The following is a 20,091-nucleotide window of genomic DNA, read 5'->3' as shown; positions in this document are numbered from 1 at the left end:
AGACATGGTCCTTTCCTTCATGGAGTGGGGAAGAAGAGGGTCAGACATTATGCAAATGAAATATAAAATTGCAAACTGAGGTAAGTTATACGAAGGAAATGCCAAGACAACAAGGTTACCTCTGCTGTTACTTTGATCTAGACACTTGCTGGTTTCCTGTACTTTCCCCCCCTCTTTATCTTTCCCCTCCTCCTTGAATGGTGAAAGTGAACACCCAGATGTGCTTACCATTCCGCTAAAAGAGTGCCGCAGGAGAATCGCATGGCCATAGAGCAGGGTCCTGTGGCCACCCCCTTGTGCTGCCTGGTGGGGAAGGAGAGGGACAATGTCAGCACGGGCCAGCTTGTGGCCTCTCGCAAAGCAAAGCAGCACAAGAATCCTATAAGACAAACTACAAGGAAAAGAGACATTGCAAAGCTCCCAAGAAATTCATTCTAAAAGAGAGTGGCCAGCCTATAGGCAGGGTTGGGGTGGGGGTGGGGGGAGGAGACTCATGACCATGGTCATGCAACATCCTTGGGAGAGGGTGTGTCGGGCCAAACCTCTTTTCCAAAAGGGCCCCTGCCTGGCATCAGCAGAGACGCAGGGCTGTTCTACCGGAGCAGCTTGGCAATGAGATAGGCACTCCTTACCTTCCTTTGAAACTTCTCAGAAGCATTCAGAGTGAGAGAGAGAAACAAATGTGATGTAACTACAGGCTAGCCATAGGAAGGCAGCTTGGGGCAGGTGGATGGGCACATGCTGTGACTGGTGGTCTTTTTCCTTCATGGCTCTTGTGCCTTTTGCCCACCCACTTAAAGGGTCCTATTTACCTAAATCTCACCAACGAGAGGTAGCTTGGACATCGAGGCTTTAAAAGGGCAAATTCTGCAGAAATAGATCCTTCAGGTGAGGGACCATCGAGGTACCTTGGCTGCCTCACCAGGCAACTTCACTTTGGCTGTTCACCCAGTGGCAGCCCACCCAGTCGGAGCGGGAGGCACGAGAGAAGAGGCAGCCCTCCAGAAAGCCACTGTGCTGCTTCCTACCTTTTTCCTTAGTCGGATCCACATATAACCATTTCAACTGAGTACATGATATGAGACAAAACTGTCATTTCCAGGTAACGTGGAAAACTGAAATCTACAGAAAATTCTAGAATATTTTGGCATCAACATTTTCAATCTTTTACATAAATCTTTCTGTCATGTTAACCTGCCCTCAGATATGATCAAATTATTTTGATCACATACCCTTTTTAGGAAAAAATATTTGCACATAGGCCCCCCCCCCCCCGCATCCCCAAATATACACACACACAAAAAGAGAATCCAAAGCTTATGTTTAAAATTAATCATATAGAGAAATTATAACATTTTCCTTCTATATGCCAAGGGCATCTTTTATACACCACATTTTATTCGGAGCTACAGATTCACAGCCCAGGGGCCTGGTCTGAGATGCTGTACCTCCCCTGTATCTACCCTCTATCAGAGCCACAAGCAATGGGGGGAAAGCCGGGAGTGTGGAGAGAAGGCAGAGGTTGGATAATAAAGCCTGGAGTGATTTTTATTCAACTCAACTTGGATGAACAGAATCACTTTGTCAAAGAGATGATTTTTCATGTCATACAATAAGCCTAAAGAAAAGAAAAAAACATAAACATAGTATCTTGTTTAAAAAAAGTGGATAACTATATGTAACTCTCTCTCTCTCTCTCTCTCTCTCTCTCTATATCTATATATATATATATATATATATATATAGATATATATAGATAGATATATATATAGATATATACACAGTTATAACTTTATATAGTTATATAACTATACATAACTGTGGCTATGGAGCTATTTAAGACTTTAATACTATGGAGGAATTAAATGTTCTTCTTCACAATATTTCCAAATTGCTTGAAATCATTTGAAATAACCTTAGCTGCTGTATTTACAAATGTATTAACAGCTTTTGTTAAAATTAGTCATATTAAATTTTTACATCTTGTCAGTCCAACCGATATTTTCACTGTACATTGTATTATCACACATTAACTGAGAGGTCATGATGGCTTATGTTGTAGGTGTATGCTCCCAAACAAGTCCCATGTCTCAAATCGAACTACAGACTAAATCACATTTCCTAATGTTAACCATGGGTCACACCTTCCTTTTCATTTCTATCAAGTCTGTGAGTAATCATAAGTAAAGAGCCAAACATTGCTGACCCCAAAAAGCGGCACTAAAGAGCTTGTGCTCCTCCCTTCTCTGGCCCTCATGTCCTTTATTATGGTGACAAGAGAAAAGACACTAGAGAGACATCACTCGCCCACTGGGATTGAAGGGGACATTACAGTCCTGGAGTGTTCTCCCAGCCCAGCTCCTCCCTCTTTTGGGGCCACATTTCTCAGCCACAGGTGCACATCACTGGTTAAAGCAGAGGCTGCTGACTCCATTCCATCAGGCCTGGGGTGGGGCCTGAGAACCTGCATGTCTAACCCGTTGCAGGGGACAGGACACTGATGCTGCTGGTCTGGCGACCACACTGAGAACCACTGCTTTAAGGAAAGACCAAGCTTCATGCTAGAAGTGGAGGGGTTTTCCCTGCAGGAGCTTTGACCATTCTCCTCCTCCTCCTGGTGAGAGCCACTGTTGGGCACACACTACGCCTCAGGTGCCATATGTACCATCACAGCTCATTCTCATAACCCTCCCAGTTAGAAATGGTTTCCCACTTCACAGGCGACGAACCTGAAGCTCAAAGAGGGCATCTTGGCGCATGTCATACAGATGGGTGTGGTGAGAACTGCACTCAAAGTTAATTCCAGAACTTGAGCTCATTTCTCCCAGCTTTTCATAACATATTCATTAGCCTACTGTGTACAAAATGGGTGTACAAAGCACCAGGAAAATAGGATACAAAATACTTCCGCAGCTCCACAATGAAGGGGAATTCGCATCATTGCTGGAATTAAATGAGCCCTAATTATACAGCAGGCACAGAATTATACCAAGTGTTGTACATGAATCAACTCATTTTATCTTCTTAATTAGTACTGTGAAGTAACTATGGTAATTATCTCCATTTCACAGCAACACAAACTGAGGCTTAAAGAGATGAAGTAATTTACTTAAAGTTGTACAGGTTCCAAGCGCAGGACTAGGATTTAACAAAGACCAGGAATTTAGCCATATGTTCCATTGTCTCCTCCTGTATAGTCTGGTAGGGGAGATAAGACTGCATAAAAAAATTGTTATGAATAGAAACAACATGTCTGTTAAAAGAGTTAAAGACATAGAGCATTGGGACAGACCAGGAGGGTAAAGAGGGTGTTAAGGAATAGCGTTATGGAAAAGATAGACCATAACATCCTGATAGGACTGTTGACATGTAACGATGGTAAGAAAGAGGAACCCACATGGGTGAAGACCTGGAGGTGGAAAGTATGAAGTGCACATGGGGACTAGCAGCCATTTGTTTTACTGATCAATGTTGGGGGTCAATGGAAGAAAACAGCTGGAAACAAGTCAGGACAGATGCTGGGTGGGCTATGACGACTGTTCAATAGCCGAGGGGACACTGGTCAGTGTCACCATCAAAACTGTACCTTAAGGAGATAACCCTGACTGCAAAATGGTGGGAAAACTGGGGTGTTAAACTCTAGGGGCAGAAAAGATCATTTACTCATTCAGTTTCCACAAGATAATAAGGAGAGATTGGAGATAAAAAATCTTGGAGTCATCCTTTACTTCTTTCTTGCTCGCATAATACTCCACAGTCATTTCTAAGCTCCTGTGGTGCCACCTTCAAAAGAGATTTTGTATCCAACTACTCACCACCCCACTGCTACCAGACTAGTCCACTGCTGCCTCTCTCACCTGGACTATCATCATGGCTCCTAACGCTGCTTCCTGCTGTAATCTCCCTTTTATATTCTGAGTTAATACAGCAGGCAGTCAGAGCGTCCTTTAAAGACCATTGATCACATTATGTTACTTTCTTGCTCAACCCTCCACCCCCAACCTGCAACCTCCGACTTCCTTTCACCATAGCCTCCAGGGCATTGGATCAGGAGTTGGCAAATATTCTCTGTAAAAGACCAGATAGTATCAGGTCTATGATCTATTTTGAGTGAATTTTTGTACAAAAATTAGAAACAGTAGTCTAGTTTCATTATTTTGTGTGTGGCTTTCTAATTTTCCCAGCACCATTAATTGAAGAGGCTTTCTTTTCTCCATTGTATGTTTTTGGCTCCCAAGAAGATAAAGAAATGGCCAACAGATACATGAAAAGATGCGTAACCTCACTAGCTATTAGGGAAATGTAAATCAAAATTAGAATAAGATACCACCTCACACCTGTTAGAATAGCTATTATCAACAAGACGAATAACAAGTGTTGGAGACGTTGTGAAGAAAAAGGTGGGAACATAACTGGTACAGCCACTATGGTAAAGACTATGGAGATTCCTTAAAAATTAAGAATAGAGTTACAATATGATGGAACAATCCCTCTTCTGGGTATCTACCTGAAACATTTGAAAAATTTCTTTGCAAAGATATATGCACCCCATATTTACTGCAGCATTATTCATGGTGGTCAAGACATGGAAACAACCAGTGTCCTATGATAGAGGATTGTATAAAGATGTGGTACATATACAAATGGAATACTACTCAACCCTAAGAAAAGATGAAATAATGCCATTTGTGACTGCATGAATGGGTCTTGAGAATATCATGCTAATTCAGACAAAGTTAAGAACCATATGATTTCACTCATACGTGGGATAAAAAAGGGAAAGCAACAAATGAACAAACAAGAAAAACAAACAAAAACTCATAGACACAGACAATAGTATGGTGGTTACCAGAGAGAGGGGATGTGTGTGTGTGAGAGACTAGTAAAGGGTAAAGGGGGTTAAATATATGGTGAAGGAAGATGACTTGACTTTGGGTGGTGAACACACAATGCAATGTACAGATAATGTGTCATAGAATTATACACTTTAAACCCATACAATCTTATTAACCAATGTCACCCCAATACATTTAATTAAAAAATACCTACAATAGGACATAAAAAAGTAAAAAAAGGAGAAGAAGAAGAAGAGAAGGAGGAGGAGGAGGAGGAAGAAGAAGAGGAAGAGGAGGAGGAGGAGGAAGAAGAAGAAGAAGAAGAAGAAGAAAAAGAAGAAGAAGAAGAAGAAGAAGAAGAAGAAGAAGAAGAAGAAGAAGAAGAAGAAGGAGAAGGAGAAGGAGAAGGAGGAGGAGGAGGAGGAGGAGGAGGAGGAGGAGGAGAAGAAGAAGAAGAAGTAGTAGTAGTAGTAGTCGGATAGTAAATATTTCAGACTTGGCAGAATACATATGGTTTCTCTTATAGTCTTCTTTATTTTAAATAATTTTTTTTCAAAAGCCACCTGTACCTAGAGGTTCTATACATAAACAGACCATATGCTGGGCCTGGCCTCCTGGCTGTCCCTGCAACCCTACTGGATCTGGTTCCCTTCACTTCTCTGACTTCCTCACCTACCAGGCATGCTCCCCACCGCTCCCTCTGCTTCGGTCATATGGTCATTCCTCTGTTCCTCACACAGGCACGCTCCACTGCAGGCCCTGCACATGTGTTCCTCATGGCCTGGAATGCTCTTCCTCAATATTCTCATGGCTCATTCCCAGCCTTCTTTCAGTCCTGTGCTCAGATATCTCATTAGAGAAGTCTTCTCTCATCACTCCTTCTCATGGCATTTATTACTAGCCAATATGAATTCATATGTTATTTTGGATGTGTATCTACCCTCCCTAATGAACCACATCAACATCACTTTTATCAGTGCTGGCAATAGGAGGCACTCATTTTCACATTTCATATTCATTTTCCCTGAAGGAATAAATAATCATTGGTCTTTTTGTATCCCTTTTACAAATGGGAAAAGAGAAACTTTCCCATGGTCATCTTGTGAGCTTGGATTTGAATTTGGGTCTAACTATAAATTGCACTCTTTTCACTACTTAGTGCTAATTCTGGAATAACATTCTAGGAACGAAGACTGCATGGATCTATTCACAAGGAGGATCCAGACTCAAGACCAGGAGACTTTAATGGGATGGCCGTCCTGTCTCTGCCAGGAGCAACCTTGGCCGCAGCCACTGGCAGGAGGAGAACATATAGTACCACCTCAAAGGATGGGGGTGGGGCAGGGCAAAGCTGGTGAAGTGCCCTGATGCCATGTCCAGAGGAAAAATGTTCCACTAGATCATTAATTCAATCATCTCACTAGTAATTTCAAAATTCATTCCGTCACTGACATTTCTTTTGGTGATGCCCGGAGGACACTGCCTCCTGGTAAGATGAGCCTATTATAGCAACAAAGAGGAGGAAGAACTCTGTTCCTCTCCAGGCATACACTCATGAATGTTTCAAGACTGTTAGATCTCTAAACTGCCTTCTTCTGTAGTCGGAAACCCAAAATTCCACTTTGGAGGTCCCAGGTTCAGAAGGCCCATTGCTGAATGTATCATGCCTTCTCAGGGGGGCTTGGGCGGCATGACATTTTCTGGATGTGCACATGCGCTTGCATTTTCCTTTTCTTCCCGACCCCACTTCAGTTCCAGTCTGTTAGGCTATCAAGGATAGAAAGAAGCCTTTCTAGAAAGTCACAGAATAACATTCCCTACCCATGCTAGAGGCCCTTTATATTTTCCCAGGAGGTATACTTTGACACATGTGACAAGTAAATGAGAATGACGTCATTTAAGTAAAGAATAACCAACACAACAACAACAATAAAAAAAACACACACCAAAAAACAAAACACAAACCAAAAAAAAACAGCCAAGTAACATTGAATAGGAGGGGGAAAAAAGCAAGTAACCCAGTATTTTCAGTTATAAAACATAATGAAAGATTCCATTCATGATTGCTACAAGATATTACTTTTTTTTTTTTTAAGGAATTGACTTAGATGATGAGCTAGACCTTTAAAATGAACCTGAGCAAAATCTTTAATATAAAACTACAAACCTTTACACTATAAAATGAAATTAGATTTGGTTACATTCTCATTGTTACGGAATGAGAATACTCGTAATGTTTGTAAATGCTTGTTATCCTAAATTTAACTTATAGATTTAATGTGGTTTTAATAAAAATTCCAAGAAGGTATTTTGGAAATAACCTGCTATAAAATTAACTGGGAATATAAACAGTAAGAAGCAAAACTAATTCATTCTGGTAATGGTTCAAAAAGAAGAATGTAGCACAGTATAGGCAGTTCATAATCCAACCTAAAATGTAGCATACAATAAAGCAGATTTTTAGTATAATGGGGGGAATGGCAAGATTATCAAGCACAGATATGTGGATAGCAAATCAGAAAAGCATTCAGTAAGATCCACAAGAAATATGAAAGATAGATTCTGGATAGATAATAGAGTTAAATACTTCATTTAAAAATTAAATTCTAAAGCAACTAGCATGTAATAAATAGTACACATCCCTTTACAGACCTAATACTTATCCATGCTTTGAAATACAGAGGAACTGGAAGGAAACAAAAGACAGATAATGCCAAGATGACAAGACTTCAAAACAATGGAAACATCAACATTTAATAGATTACCGACATTCTTTGTATCATTTTGACAAAAGAGGTAACATCTCATTGAAATGTAGAAGAAAAACAAGATCATAAAGAAATAGAAAAAGGATATGAGTAAGCAATTCATATCAGGAATAAAATTAAAACATATGGGAGAGATTTTATTTCCTCCAAGGAGATAAAATGAAAGGAATGACGATTAAAGCAACTTTGGTATATCATTTTACATCATCTGAATTTGAAAAAATGGGGGAAGACCCTAATACTGTGAGAGCTGCAATTTAGCCAGTGTGATCCAATATAAGTTGGCACTGAGCAAAACCCTTTTGCAAAGCAATATCGGGATGCATGAAAGAGCCATAAGAAGACCATAATCTTTGCTGTGATAATTCTATTTATGGGAATAATTCAAGAGAAGCAAACAAATAAAAGTGTACATACAGTTGTGATAAGAGCATTATAACAGGGACAAAAAGAAACCTGGAAAGAACCTAAATATCTGAAAGAAAAATATTATCTAGTAAATCACAGGCTTCTTCAGGATGTTCTATCCTGCGACCATTAACGACCATTACAGGAACGAATGGAAACACAGAAAGTGTTCACCATAAACCACTGGGAAAAAGGCAGAATGCAAAATGCCTTTAACAATTTTATTTATTCAGTAACTAGTGGCCCGGTGCACGAAATTCGTGCATGGGGTGGGGGGGGGAGGTGTTCCTCAGCCCGGCCTGCACCCTCTCCAATCTGGGACCCCTCGAAGGATGTCCTACTGCTGGTTTACAGGGATTGGGCCTAAACCAGCAGTCGGACATCCCTCTCACAATCCGGGACTGCTGGCTCCAGCCATTCACCTGCCTGCCTGCCTGCCTGCCTGATTGCCCCTAACCACTCTGCATGCCGGCCTATTCACCCCCAACTGCCCCCGCCACTGGCCTGCTCGCTCCCAAATGCCCCTCCGCCAGCCAGATCATGCCCAACTGCCCCCCGTGCCAGCCTGCTCACCCCCAACTGTCCCCCCTGCTGGCCTGCTTGTCCCCCCTTCCCTCCCCCCGCTGTCCTGATCACCTCTAACTGAACCCCACTGACAGCCTGCTCACCCCCAACTGGCCCCCCTGCTGGTCTGCTTACCCCCAACGGCCCCTGCCGTCCCATCCTGGCCTGATCACCCCCCGGTGACCCAAGGTCCCAGCCCCTTCTTTTGTGTTTTTTTTTTCAGCGCCTCCTTGATCAGAGGCCAGGGCCAGCTGGAACCAAGTATCTAGGATTTATTTATCTTCTATAATTGAAACTTTGTAGCCTTGAGTGGAAGCCAGGGCCAGCCAGGGCGGGTTGGCTTCCTCCATCACCAGGGGCAACCCAAACCTCCTGCTCAGCTCCAGCTCCGTGGTTGCTGCCATTTTTGTTGGAATTTATTTATCTTCTATAATTGAAACTTTGTAACCCTGAGCAGAGGCCAGGGCCGGCCAGGGCAGGAAGCTTGGCTTCCTCCATTGCCGGGGCAACCCAAGCCTCCTGCTTGCTCCAGCTCCGAGGCCAGCCACCATGTTGGTTGGGTTAATTTGCATATTCACTCCTGATTGGCTGGTGGGCATGGCTTGTGGGTGTAGTGGAGTGATGGTTAATTTGTTAATTTGCATGTTTCTCTTTTATTAGTGTAGATGATCAGAAAACCTATGAAAATGAATATAGCCATTTGGTTTGTTGAGAGCCATCAGACTTTTGTTTTTCTGAATTTTTCTTTAACACTATTACCATGTTATCATTTTAACAAAAAGTATGTGTGTATGGAGGGCAGCAACAAGCTGCATGTATTTAAAGAAATGGAGTTCTATAAAAGTGTTTTGTCTATTGGTTACAATTTTAGTTGTTCAAGATGTGATTAATTTGCTAGAATCCTTAATAAATGACTTTCCCTACCTGAAAGATGGGCCAATGGATAGCTAGCCTGCCTGCTTTCAGGCATTGATTCCAGAGTGTTCAGTGGAAACCCCACAAAGGCAGCTTTTATCAAAGATACCTGTGACACCCTCCTAGTTCCCTCAGGCCCAGCGCCAGACTCCATGGGAAAAAAATTGCTTGCCACAGGGAGTCACCCCTGCTTGGATCCCAATTGTCCTGGTTCTTCTGACTGCGCTTGGTGGACCCTTCACCTGGGATCCCATCCTTGTTCCTCAAGCCTTGGTTTTTACACTGTTTCATGCTTCCCAAGACTCCTTTCCCAGCCACCAGATTGCACTTCTCTCTGCTACTACAGGCCATCAACCCCTTCGGGCTAAACTCCCAAGACCCCATACCCAGTCATCTCACTTTTCTCGGCGAGGTAAACAGATGGGACTGTCCAGCTCAAATGACATCCAAGGAACTGCTGGGGCATTTTCCAAACAGGTCTTGGAGTGTAAACTCAGGTAACAGGGACGATTTTGCCTCTTTAATAATAGAGCAGTACACTGGGGTTTAGAAAGTGTATTCCAGGGGTAGGAGGACGCATGACTGATTAGTCCCACCTGTGACCTGGAGTTAGAACCAGAGACCATGACAACAGAAACTCAATAAGCACATTCCTGTCCTCCTAATCCCCTCCCTACATGTGAAATCCTGAAAAACCCAACACAGGACACTAAACCCTTGTCATCACCACCTTTGCTGGATCAAATACCCTACTCTTCAGCTGGGTAGTAACCAAGTCCAGCTTTTCCTGGGCCCCCCACCCTGGGACATAAAAACACTGTACAAGTATAAGGAATCTTTTAAAAAATTTGATACCTTGATTTTCTACATGCAATGCGGTGGTTAATATGGATCTAAAACTCTTAATCAGAGGTTCCTGAATCATTGGCCACAGAAGGCCCCATCATCAGGATGAAATCCCCTGAAAGGGTTTGGGGCAGTCCAACCAGCAAGGCGCAGGCCCTTGAAAGGAGGCCTCATTCTTGGCATTCTCCATGGGCCTCTTGGGATAATGTTAAAAATTAAAATTATGAAATAGAATTTTAATGAAGTTCAGAAAAAAGGAGGTAGGTGTGGTAGCTGACAGTCCACTTCTCCAATTTCAGTGATCATGGCAGTCTCCCGGGTTGCCTTACTGAAAAGAAGGGCCCACATATCAGAGGCTGCAAAGCACAATGGGACCCCAAAGAGAAAAGGCTAAATCTGGTTGGCAGAGGGCCTATGGCAGTCATGGCTCCCTCTGCTGGTGTGCTCTCGCTGCAAGGTCAGCAGGGTGACTTTGACTCCAGGGATCCTGCCTCCCACACTCTCAGCGTGCCCACTCCCCATCCAAAGCAGGGAGTGCTCCAAAAACTGTATATAGAGACAAGCTCTTCTCCTTTTTTCTTTCATTTTTAAGAAGGGAAAATAGGCAGAACCAAGTAATCCATCTACCCATGACTGACGCCCCCCGACCCACCCCATTCTCAGGGTTTATAATTCATTGAATTCAACCAACCCACCTTCTTGGGGGCATCCAGAATTATTTTATTCTGGCTGAGAAGATTTGGCAATCTCATTTTTGTTCATGTTGTTATTTTCATAGCCATATGGAAGGATTTCAGGACAAAAGAATAAAAGGCCAGAGACTGACTGAGGAAAGCATAACGTCTGGGTCATAAACATCATCTTCGGAAAGAACCTGTACAGCAAGGAGGAATTCCCTCCCAGGAACATCTCGTTCACATGTTGGCCCAGGGGGTAAGTAAAACCTGAGATGTTCAGATGAATTAGGGATAGTAGAGGTGCCTCTGAGTTCATTTCCTGTGAGCCCTGAAAGCCATGAGAAGTAAGAGTCCCTGGATCATGCAGACTTAACCCCTGGATGCAGAACTGAGGATCACTGAGGAATCTTCTGCCTTTCTAATCTTTAAAAATGAGTTTCTGATCTATAAAAAGGGCAGACATGTGCAACTATTTTCCTTCTCCTCTCTCCCAATCCATGGTGTTTAGGAAATGAGTTAGCAACTTTTGGAGGTTCCCATTATGGCTTGGATTTTACAAACACTGATTCTGAAACAGGAGGGTAAACAGTCTCCACTGAGGGAACAAAGGCGGCTGTTAGGATGCCTCCAGATTGAACACGGGGTCACTCTGTGTTTTTCTGTGCTTTTCTTTGGGCATAGATGCCACAGGGAAACTACCCAGCCAGGATGGCAGCTCTAAGACGTTTCTTATTATGGTTCCTTTGAAAAAAACAAATTGGCAGGAGATATTTGTCAGGGTATTAATGACATTTACCTTTCTTATCTCCTCCCTACCCTCCTTCCAGATTTTTAAGAAGTTGACATTGCCGAAACCGGTTTGGCTCAGTGGATAGAGCATCGGCCTGCGGACTCAAGGGTCCCAGGTTCGATTCCGGTCAAGGGCATGTACCTTGGTTGCGGGCACATCCCCAGTAGGGGGTGTGCAAGAGGCAGCTGATCGATGTTTCTCTCTCATCGATGTTTCTAACTCTCTATCCCTCTCCCTTCCTCTCTGTAAAAAATCAATAAAATATATTAAAAAAAAAAAAAAAAAGAAGTTGACATTGCCAAGTTCAGTCTTTACATAAAAGGTCCCAGCCAGCCAGACTTGTTTTCGAGTCACTCCTCTAGTTTCTATTTGAACCACCCATACTCAGCAGTCCTCTGATGAAATAGTGGAGCAGCAGCCACAAGGGGTGGAGACCAAGAACTCTGTCCAATCATTTCCTTCTACCCAAAGTAAAAATATAATGAATATTTCCTGCAATGTGTTTAACATCTGAAAGTTCAGAGTAGCTTGACCTGAAAGTTCAGACAAGGTCTCTCATCTATTATTTCTAGGAAAAAAAAATTCACTGTTCATTCTGGAGATAATAAAATAGGAGTGTTTTGTTTTTTTTAAATCATAAAGTTGCTGTTGAGCCATACTGTGTACAAACAAATCTACCCATGTGGGCAATAAGGAAGAAGATGAACTCGATTATACTTTTTGTTTGACCCTCCTCCCTCTCTCCTGCACTCCTTAGTCCAGTGGTTGGCAAACGTGGCTCGCGAGCCACATGTGGCTCTTTGGCCCCTTGAGTGTTCTAATGCCACTTCTTCAAAATAGACTTGCCCAGGGCGCAAACTAACTTCTGCGCATGGGCCATGAAGTTTCAATCGCACTGTATGTGGGCGCCTGCATGTGGTATTTTGTGGAAGAGCCACACTCAAAGGGCCAAAGAGCCGCATGTGGCTCGCGAGCTGCGGTTTGCTGACCACTGCCTTAGTCTATTTTTCCCCTCTCCTGAATGTCCTTTGTCAACATAACTTCTTTTTCTTTTAATCCTTTAACCCACTTTGTATCTTGCTGGTAGTAATCAATTTGTCCTGTTCTCTCTACATCCACATAAAAAGCTCAGGGCCAAGTTTATCTTTCCAAGAAAAACAAACAAACAAAAAACGCCTGATCTTTCCTTGAAGTATGTGAAGTGACCTCCAGTGGAAAAGCGGAATCTCAGATCTGTGCATGTTGGGGCCTGTGATGGACAGGAGAATACTTACTCCTAATACTTCCTACCTGCCCATGGACCACATGATGCTCAGAGGCCAATGACATGATTTTCTTGAACCTCTTATTGAGTCTAGAGGAGTGGTTCTTAATTCCAGCTACCAGTCAGAATCACTGGCACAGCTTTAAAAATGAAAACAGGGCAAGAAAAAAACAAACTATAACCCAAAGGCTAGGTCATTTCCCTAAGATTCTCATTTGGTAGGTGTGTGGGGGAGCCTGAGCTCCTGGGTTTATCAGAAGCATAGCCAGGCTTGAGACCCCTCTTGGACTTCCCCAGACACACTGGACCCTTCATGCAAGTAACTGGTATGTTGCTTACAGTCAACAAGTACTACTCTGTTCTCAGAACCATGTCTGTTCTGGACCAGTGATTTTTCCTCTAAGCATTTCTCCAGAACCCCACTGAAGCAAAGAACGAACATGATTGCTTCTCCTTGTCCTTGGTAGCCTAGGACCAACGTTTGACCCTGTCTCTCTTTCAGCTCTGCTGCCATAGATGTGACAGGTGGAAAGACACAACTTTCTTCTGTGAAATCTGTGTGGTAAGGGCCCTGAACAATTCAAACTCCATAGAGGGAGGGTTCCAGGCCCACCATAGTCACCCTAGACCCACTCATTTTTATGTCGTCCAAGGTCAGCTAGACCCTTTCTGAGCTGACTCAGCCACAATCTGGACTTCCTTTCCCATCAATCTGGACTCTACAGGGACTGAGAAGACAAGGAGTTGATGGCAACAAAACAAAACAAAACAACAAAACAAAACAAAACAGAGCTAGTTAGGGGGAAGAGACTTTTACTTTCCTTTTAATTACTCCTGGTCACCCCTCCCCCACTCAGTCACTTCTAATCTGTTCTCATTCTGGTTTATGCATCCCTAGCTGCAACCAACTAGCTCTTTTGTCAAAGAGAAAAAAGTTTTTTTTGGACAAAAAAATGTCTCCTTTGCTGATCTGTGAATGGCAACTGGGGCCTGGACAGAATAAGTACCATCTGATCTATTTTCTCCCCATCGTGCAGGAAGTAAATTCATCAGACTAACATTGGGAGGCTAACCCATGGGAATGACAGTGAAACCCAACTTCCCTTGAGCTGCAAGAAACCAGAGCAAGCTTTATAGGCAAGGGGGAGAAGGCCCATTAAAATGAGCACCTGCTCTCTGAGTGAGGAGAAGAGAGGCTCAGAAATACTGAGTATGGTTTAAAATTTGAAACAAACAAACAAACAAAAAAACACAAAAAGTAAACAAAACTAAATCTCAGTTGTGCTAATGTTTTCCTCCTTCAATGTTTGAAAAAATAAAAGTCATTTCCCAGTGAGGTTGGTAGGTAACATTAATATAATGTGACAACTTGGCACTGAAAAGAATATTGCAAATAATGCACTATCTAAAAAAGAAATAAAGAAAATGATCCCATTTACAATAGCATCAAAAACAACAAATACTTAGGAATAAATTTAGCCAAGTAGGTGAAATATCTTTATAGTGAAAAATACAATACATTTCTAAAAGAAATTGAACAAGACATAAATAAATGGATAAATATCCTGTGTCCCTAGATTAGAAGAATTAATAGTAATAAAATGTCTATACTACCTAAACCAATCTAAGAATTCAATGCAATCTCTATCAAGATTCAAAGGGCATTTTTTAAAAAGGAGAAAAACCACTCCTAAAATTTGTATGGAACTACAAAAGACCCCAGATAGTCAAAGCAATTGTGTGTGTGTGTGTGTGTGGGGGGTGGGAGGTGGGGTGCGGGGAGAGAGGAGAACAAAGCTGGAGGCATCACATTTCCTGATTTCAAACTATATTATAAAGCTATAGTAATCAAAACAGTATGGTATTGGAATAAAAACAGACACATAGATCAATGGAACAGAGTTGAAAGTCCAGAAATAAACCCACACATATACAGTCAACTAATATTTGACAAGTGAGTCAAGAATACGCAATGGAGAAAAGACAGTCTTTTCAATAAACAGTGCTGGGAAAATCAAATAGTAACATGTAAAAGAATGAAACTAGACATACCATTCACAAAAATTAACTCAAATTGAATTAAAGACTTGAATGTAAGACCTGACTGAAGTCATAAAACTCTTAGGAGGAAACATAGGGAAAAGGCTCCTTCTCACATGGGTTTTGGAATAATTTTTTGGCTATGACACCTAAAGCAAAAGCAGTCAAATAAATAAGTGGGACAACATCATACATAAAAACTTCTGCACAGCAAAAGAAATGATCAATAAAATAAAAAGGCAACCTGCAGAATGGTAAAAATATTTGGAAATCATATGTATGATAAGGGGTTAAATATATAAACTATATATAAAAAACTCAGATAACTCAGTAGCAAAAGAACCCCAAGTAATAATTAAAAAATGAGCAAAGGACCCAAATAAACATTTTTCCAAAGAAGATAAACAAATGACCAAGAAGTACATGAAAAGATGCTCTACATCAGTAATCATGTGGGGAATACACATCATGACCACAATGAGATATCATCTCAGGCCTGTTAGAATGGCTGCTAAAACAAAGATAAGATATAACAAATACTGGTGAGGATGTGGAGAAAAAGTAACCCTTGTGGACTGTTGATGGGAATGTAAATTGGAGAGCAACCATGAAAAATGATATGGAGACTCCTCAAAAAATTAAAAATAGAACCAGCATATGAGCCAACAATTCTACTTCTGGATATTAATCCAAAGGAAATGAAAACATTAAGTCAAAGAGATATATCTTCACCCCTATGTTCATTTATAATAGTCAAGACATGGAAACAGTTTTCTGTCAACAGATGAACAGATAAACAAACAGTAGTTTATCTTTACAATGTAATACTTTCCAGCCATAAAAAAGAAGGAAATCCTGCCATTTGCAATAAGACTAATGTACCTTGAGGTCATTACACTAAGTGAAATCAGTTAGACAAAGACTGTATAATATCACTTACATGTGGAATCTAAATAAAGGGAAGGGTAGGGAGTGGGGGTATTGTGTGAAGGTTGTTAAAAGGTACAAACTTCCAGTTATAAAGTAAATAAGTACAGGGATGTACTGTACAACATGAAGACTATAGGTAACACCACTGTATAAGTAACATGACATATTAACCTTTTGCACTTGGATGTCGAGTGTGACTCGACACGGTTAGCATTAAAATAAAGGAATCGAGAAAAAAGCAAGTGAGTGCAAAGGGTTAAAAGTTGCTAAGAGAGCAAATCCTAAAAGTTTTCATCATAAGAAAAAAAAACCTATATGAGGTGGTGAATATGAACCAAGCCTATTATAGGAAATCACTTCAAAATCTTTGCAAGTCAAGTCATTATGCAGTACACCTTAAACTCATACAGTGCTGTATGTCAATTATCCTATGTAATAAAAGCATAGTATGCAAATTGTCTCCTCAACCGGGAGTTCATCTGGGGGTTTGACCAGGGGGCAGGGCTAGCCAGCCCACGGGGCAAGGGAGGGACCCTACCAGTGCACAAATTTCATCACCGGGCCTCTAGTATTTCAATAAAATGAAAAAAAAAAATACATTGTAGTTGAACTCTGCTCTTTACCCTGGAAGATACTTCTGCTGACTGTCAGTCAATCCTCATAAACCTGAAAAGGCAAATCTGTTATCTGAGAGAGTCCATAGCATGATAGAGAGTCAGAGGGACAGACAGATTTGGGACATGACAGCTATAAAAATTCCTGGTAACTTACTACTGTAAGTAATCAATATGCATCTGTAGCTGTTTATACAGCTTGAAGAATCAAGAAAGATCTTCCTTAACATGTAGGAAACTGTGCCAGGAAACAAAGGGATGGAAATGACATCCAGTAGGTACTTCATGAGTGCTTTTTAAATAAATAAAGGACAGCCCAGTACAATATAGCTGTTGACCAAGGGAAATCTGTTACCTTAAAGGGACAAATTCCTTTTATACAGGGTGATACATTTGGAAAGACAAGTGTAAATCAGGGGAAATGTTGAGTGATATTGGTTATTCACAAGAAAGAAAAGTGCCGAGGTTTATTAATGAGATTAAAATGAAGTAATGTATTTTTTTAAATGCACAGTCAATGAGTCCTTATGAGGGAAGGGATGGCAGAGCTGAGGAGCATTTTGCATTCCTGCCAACACAAAAAAGTCAGGTGAAACAAAAAATCAGTTGGAAGTGGACCTATTAGCACCAGGAATCAGTGCCTTAACAGTTAAGGCTTAACCTATTACTCCTGGTTGCCTTGGGAAACAGCTCAATCTAATAAAATCTAATCCAAGATTGCAAACGAAGTAAAGAGTGTCAGAGGTGAAGCAATCATGGTTTAGGTCAGTGGTCGGCAAACTCATTAGTCAACAGAGCCAAATATCATTAGTACAACGACTGAAATTTCTTTTGAGAGCCAAATTTTTTAAACTTAAACTTCTTCTAACACCACTTCTTCAAAATAGACTTGCCCAGGCCGTGGTATTTTGTGGAAGAGCCACACTCAAGGGGCCAAAGAGCCGCATGTGGCTCGCGAGCCACAGTTTGCCGACCACGGGGCTAGGTAGCTCATCTAGGGGACACACATCAGGCTTATACACATCCATGCATTATTAGCAACACTGATTTCAGTCAAAGTCAGTGGGTGAGCAATAGGACTACAGAATTGCTGGGCTCTCTCAAGAATGCAGTCTCATTAGTAAAAAGCTTAAAAGGGATCCGTGCCATAGGAAAAGGCAGGTAATGAGATAAGGAACTAGAATTCCATATACACAGGGTAATGAGACTGCATTCTTGACAGAGCCCAGCAATTCTGTAGTCCTATTGCTCACCCACTGACTTTGACTGAAATCAGTGTTGCTAATAATGCATGGATGTGTATAAGCCTGTTGCACTGCACATCAAAGCGGCAGCCCTGAAGGAACAATGAACTTGGAAACAGCAGTTACTCATACTCCTGGTGACCTGGTGGGCTTCTGGGATAGAACAGGGAGTCAATACCCCCATAGAATTGACAACCCTGAGCAGAGCAGAGGTTCTAAAATGCTAGCATTTTGTTTAAAATTCACCCTGCTTTTCCTCCACTATTGGAATCTCTAGATTAAATAGGTATAGAAACATGTTTTGAACCCATTTAAAGGCTGAGAGAAAGAATATGAATTTGAGATGTTATATTACATCAGGTCATTATTCCCCAAATTTGTGTAAACCCTAAAATTGGATCAGAGTTTACAAACAGTTCTTTACCAAGCTGGCATGAGAAGACCCCCATGAGGGCAGGACACAGGGCACAGCTGCCAGTGTTGAACCAGGGGGAGACAGTTCTACAGACTTGGGGGCAAAGTAGCCGGTTCTCTCTCCTCGTCTCTGTGCCCCCAACTACAAGTGCAAAGTGCTGCATTAAGTTTTAGAGAATCAGCCCAGAGCTCTCTCTGCTTGACTGACTGAAGGTGCCTCAGTGCCTAGGACACAGTTACCTGTAGGACTGATAAGATAAACTCTGGAGATTCCTGTACCCCAGTAGCAATCCTAAAAATGTTGAATACCAAGTCATAAACAATTATTTGAAAGATATACATACAGTTTTTTTAAAAAGTAGTGCATTCAACTTACCTTTGTAATATCTCGCCAAAGACACGAAAATGGGTATTTTCAGGAGTGCTGTGCCATGGGTTCTCCTCATTATCCCCACCCCCTCCATGCTCAGGGAGTCAGGAGAGAAAGCACCTTCTCAAGCAAATTCCTAAAGACTGTTCTTCAGCAGAAACCTGCGTGGTATGGGCTGCATTGCCTTTGTAACAGCTCAACCCCTTTAGAACAACATCCCTGCTCTCCTGCCCAGAGCGCTCCACCACAACAGCAGCAGAGAAATGGGGGGGGGGGGGGGGGCGGGGAACCCAGCTGCACATCATTTATGAGATGGCAGCAGGTGATTCTTATTGACGTGCTGGTTCCACTTTTCTCTCCATAACAAAAACAGGAGGCACAACTGGTGCCCATCATCTCAGAGCACCTCTCCCTTCCCTCACCCAGAAAGATGTGAATAACTGCAACTAGGGCACCAACTAGTATTACAGGTATTTTGTAAAGCAACAGCTTTTAAGCCATAGGAAAAGGCAGGTAATGAGCTAAGGTAGTGTTTGGGTAAACAACTGAGAACTTGGTACTCACTGTAACAAGTTCAAGAACCTGTGCAATTTCAACAACAGGAGCAAAACTGATCATCAGCATAGGTGCCAAAAGGGCATTAAATGAAAGAAAGAAAACTGTTACCTAAACCAGTGGTCGGCAAACTGCGGCTCGCAAGCCACATGCGGCTCTTTGGCCCCTTGAGAGTGGCTCTTCCACAAAATACCACGTGCGGGCGCGCACGGACAGTGCGATTAAAACTTCGTGGCCCATGCGCAGAAGTCGGTTTTCGGCTCTCAAAAGAAAGTTCAATTGTTGTACTGTTGATATTTGGCTCTGTTGACTAATGAGTTTGCCGACCACTGACCTAAACCATCACTATAATTTCCCCAAACCTCCACAAACCCCGCTTTATGACCATTATACTACTAAAAAGACATAATCACAGAAAATAAAAAGGTAGACCTTCCCACTTATAAAGTTGGCTAAATGAAACAAATCCTACATCGTCTTTATTGTCCTCATTTTCCCCTGCTGACTTTTGAATCCTTCCTCAAGGACAGACACCAGGACAGTGGCCAAAGCTGTTGAGGAGCTTCCAATGCAGCCCAGAGCCCACAGTTTGCAGATGGGCAGAACCAGGCCCGGAGAGTGGCAGTGCCCAGGCCAGAATGCCCAGCTCCCACCAGGCCAGCACTGTCTTCCCTCCACAAGAGCAACATCTCAGGACTGGGAAATAGGGCTCAGCCCCCGCCCCTCTCCCACCTCAGGACCAGCCTCAGAGTCAGAGGGGGCACTAAACTTATTGGGGGGGGGGTCATCTTATAAGTTATATAAATGTCTAACCACTGCTGTGCACTTGAAACTAATATATAGCAGCGGTTTTCAAT

General features: G+C 42.1%; 1 protein-coding gene across 1 annotated transcript in view; it reads right to left on the bottom strand.

Annotated features, from left to right (window-relative positions):
* Positions 1–20,091, bottom strand: part of RYR3 (ryanodine receptor 3) — a 393,437-nt gene that overhangs the window by 307,294 nt on the left and 66,052 nt on the right. The window contains exon 6 of the mRNA XM_054715636.1: positions 229–303. Within this exon, the coding sequence (XP_054571611.1) occupies positions 229–303 (75 nt within the window). The remainder of the gene's footprint in view (positions 1–228; positions 304–20,091) is intronic.

This window comes from Eptesicus fuscus, chromosome 5, assembly GCF_027574615.1.
Source record: "Eptesicus fuscus isolate TK198812 chromosome 5, DD_ASM_mEF_20220401, whole genome shotgun sequence".
Taxonomy (NCBI): Eukaryota; Metazoa; Chordata; class Mammalia; order Chiroptera; family Vespertilionidae; genus Eptesicus; species Eptesicus fuscus.
This window is presented reverse-complemented; position numbering and strand designations above follow the sequence as displayed.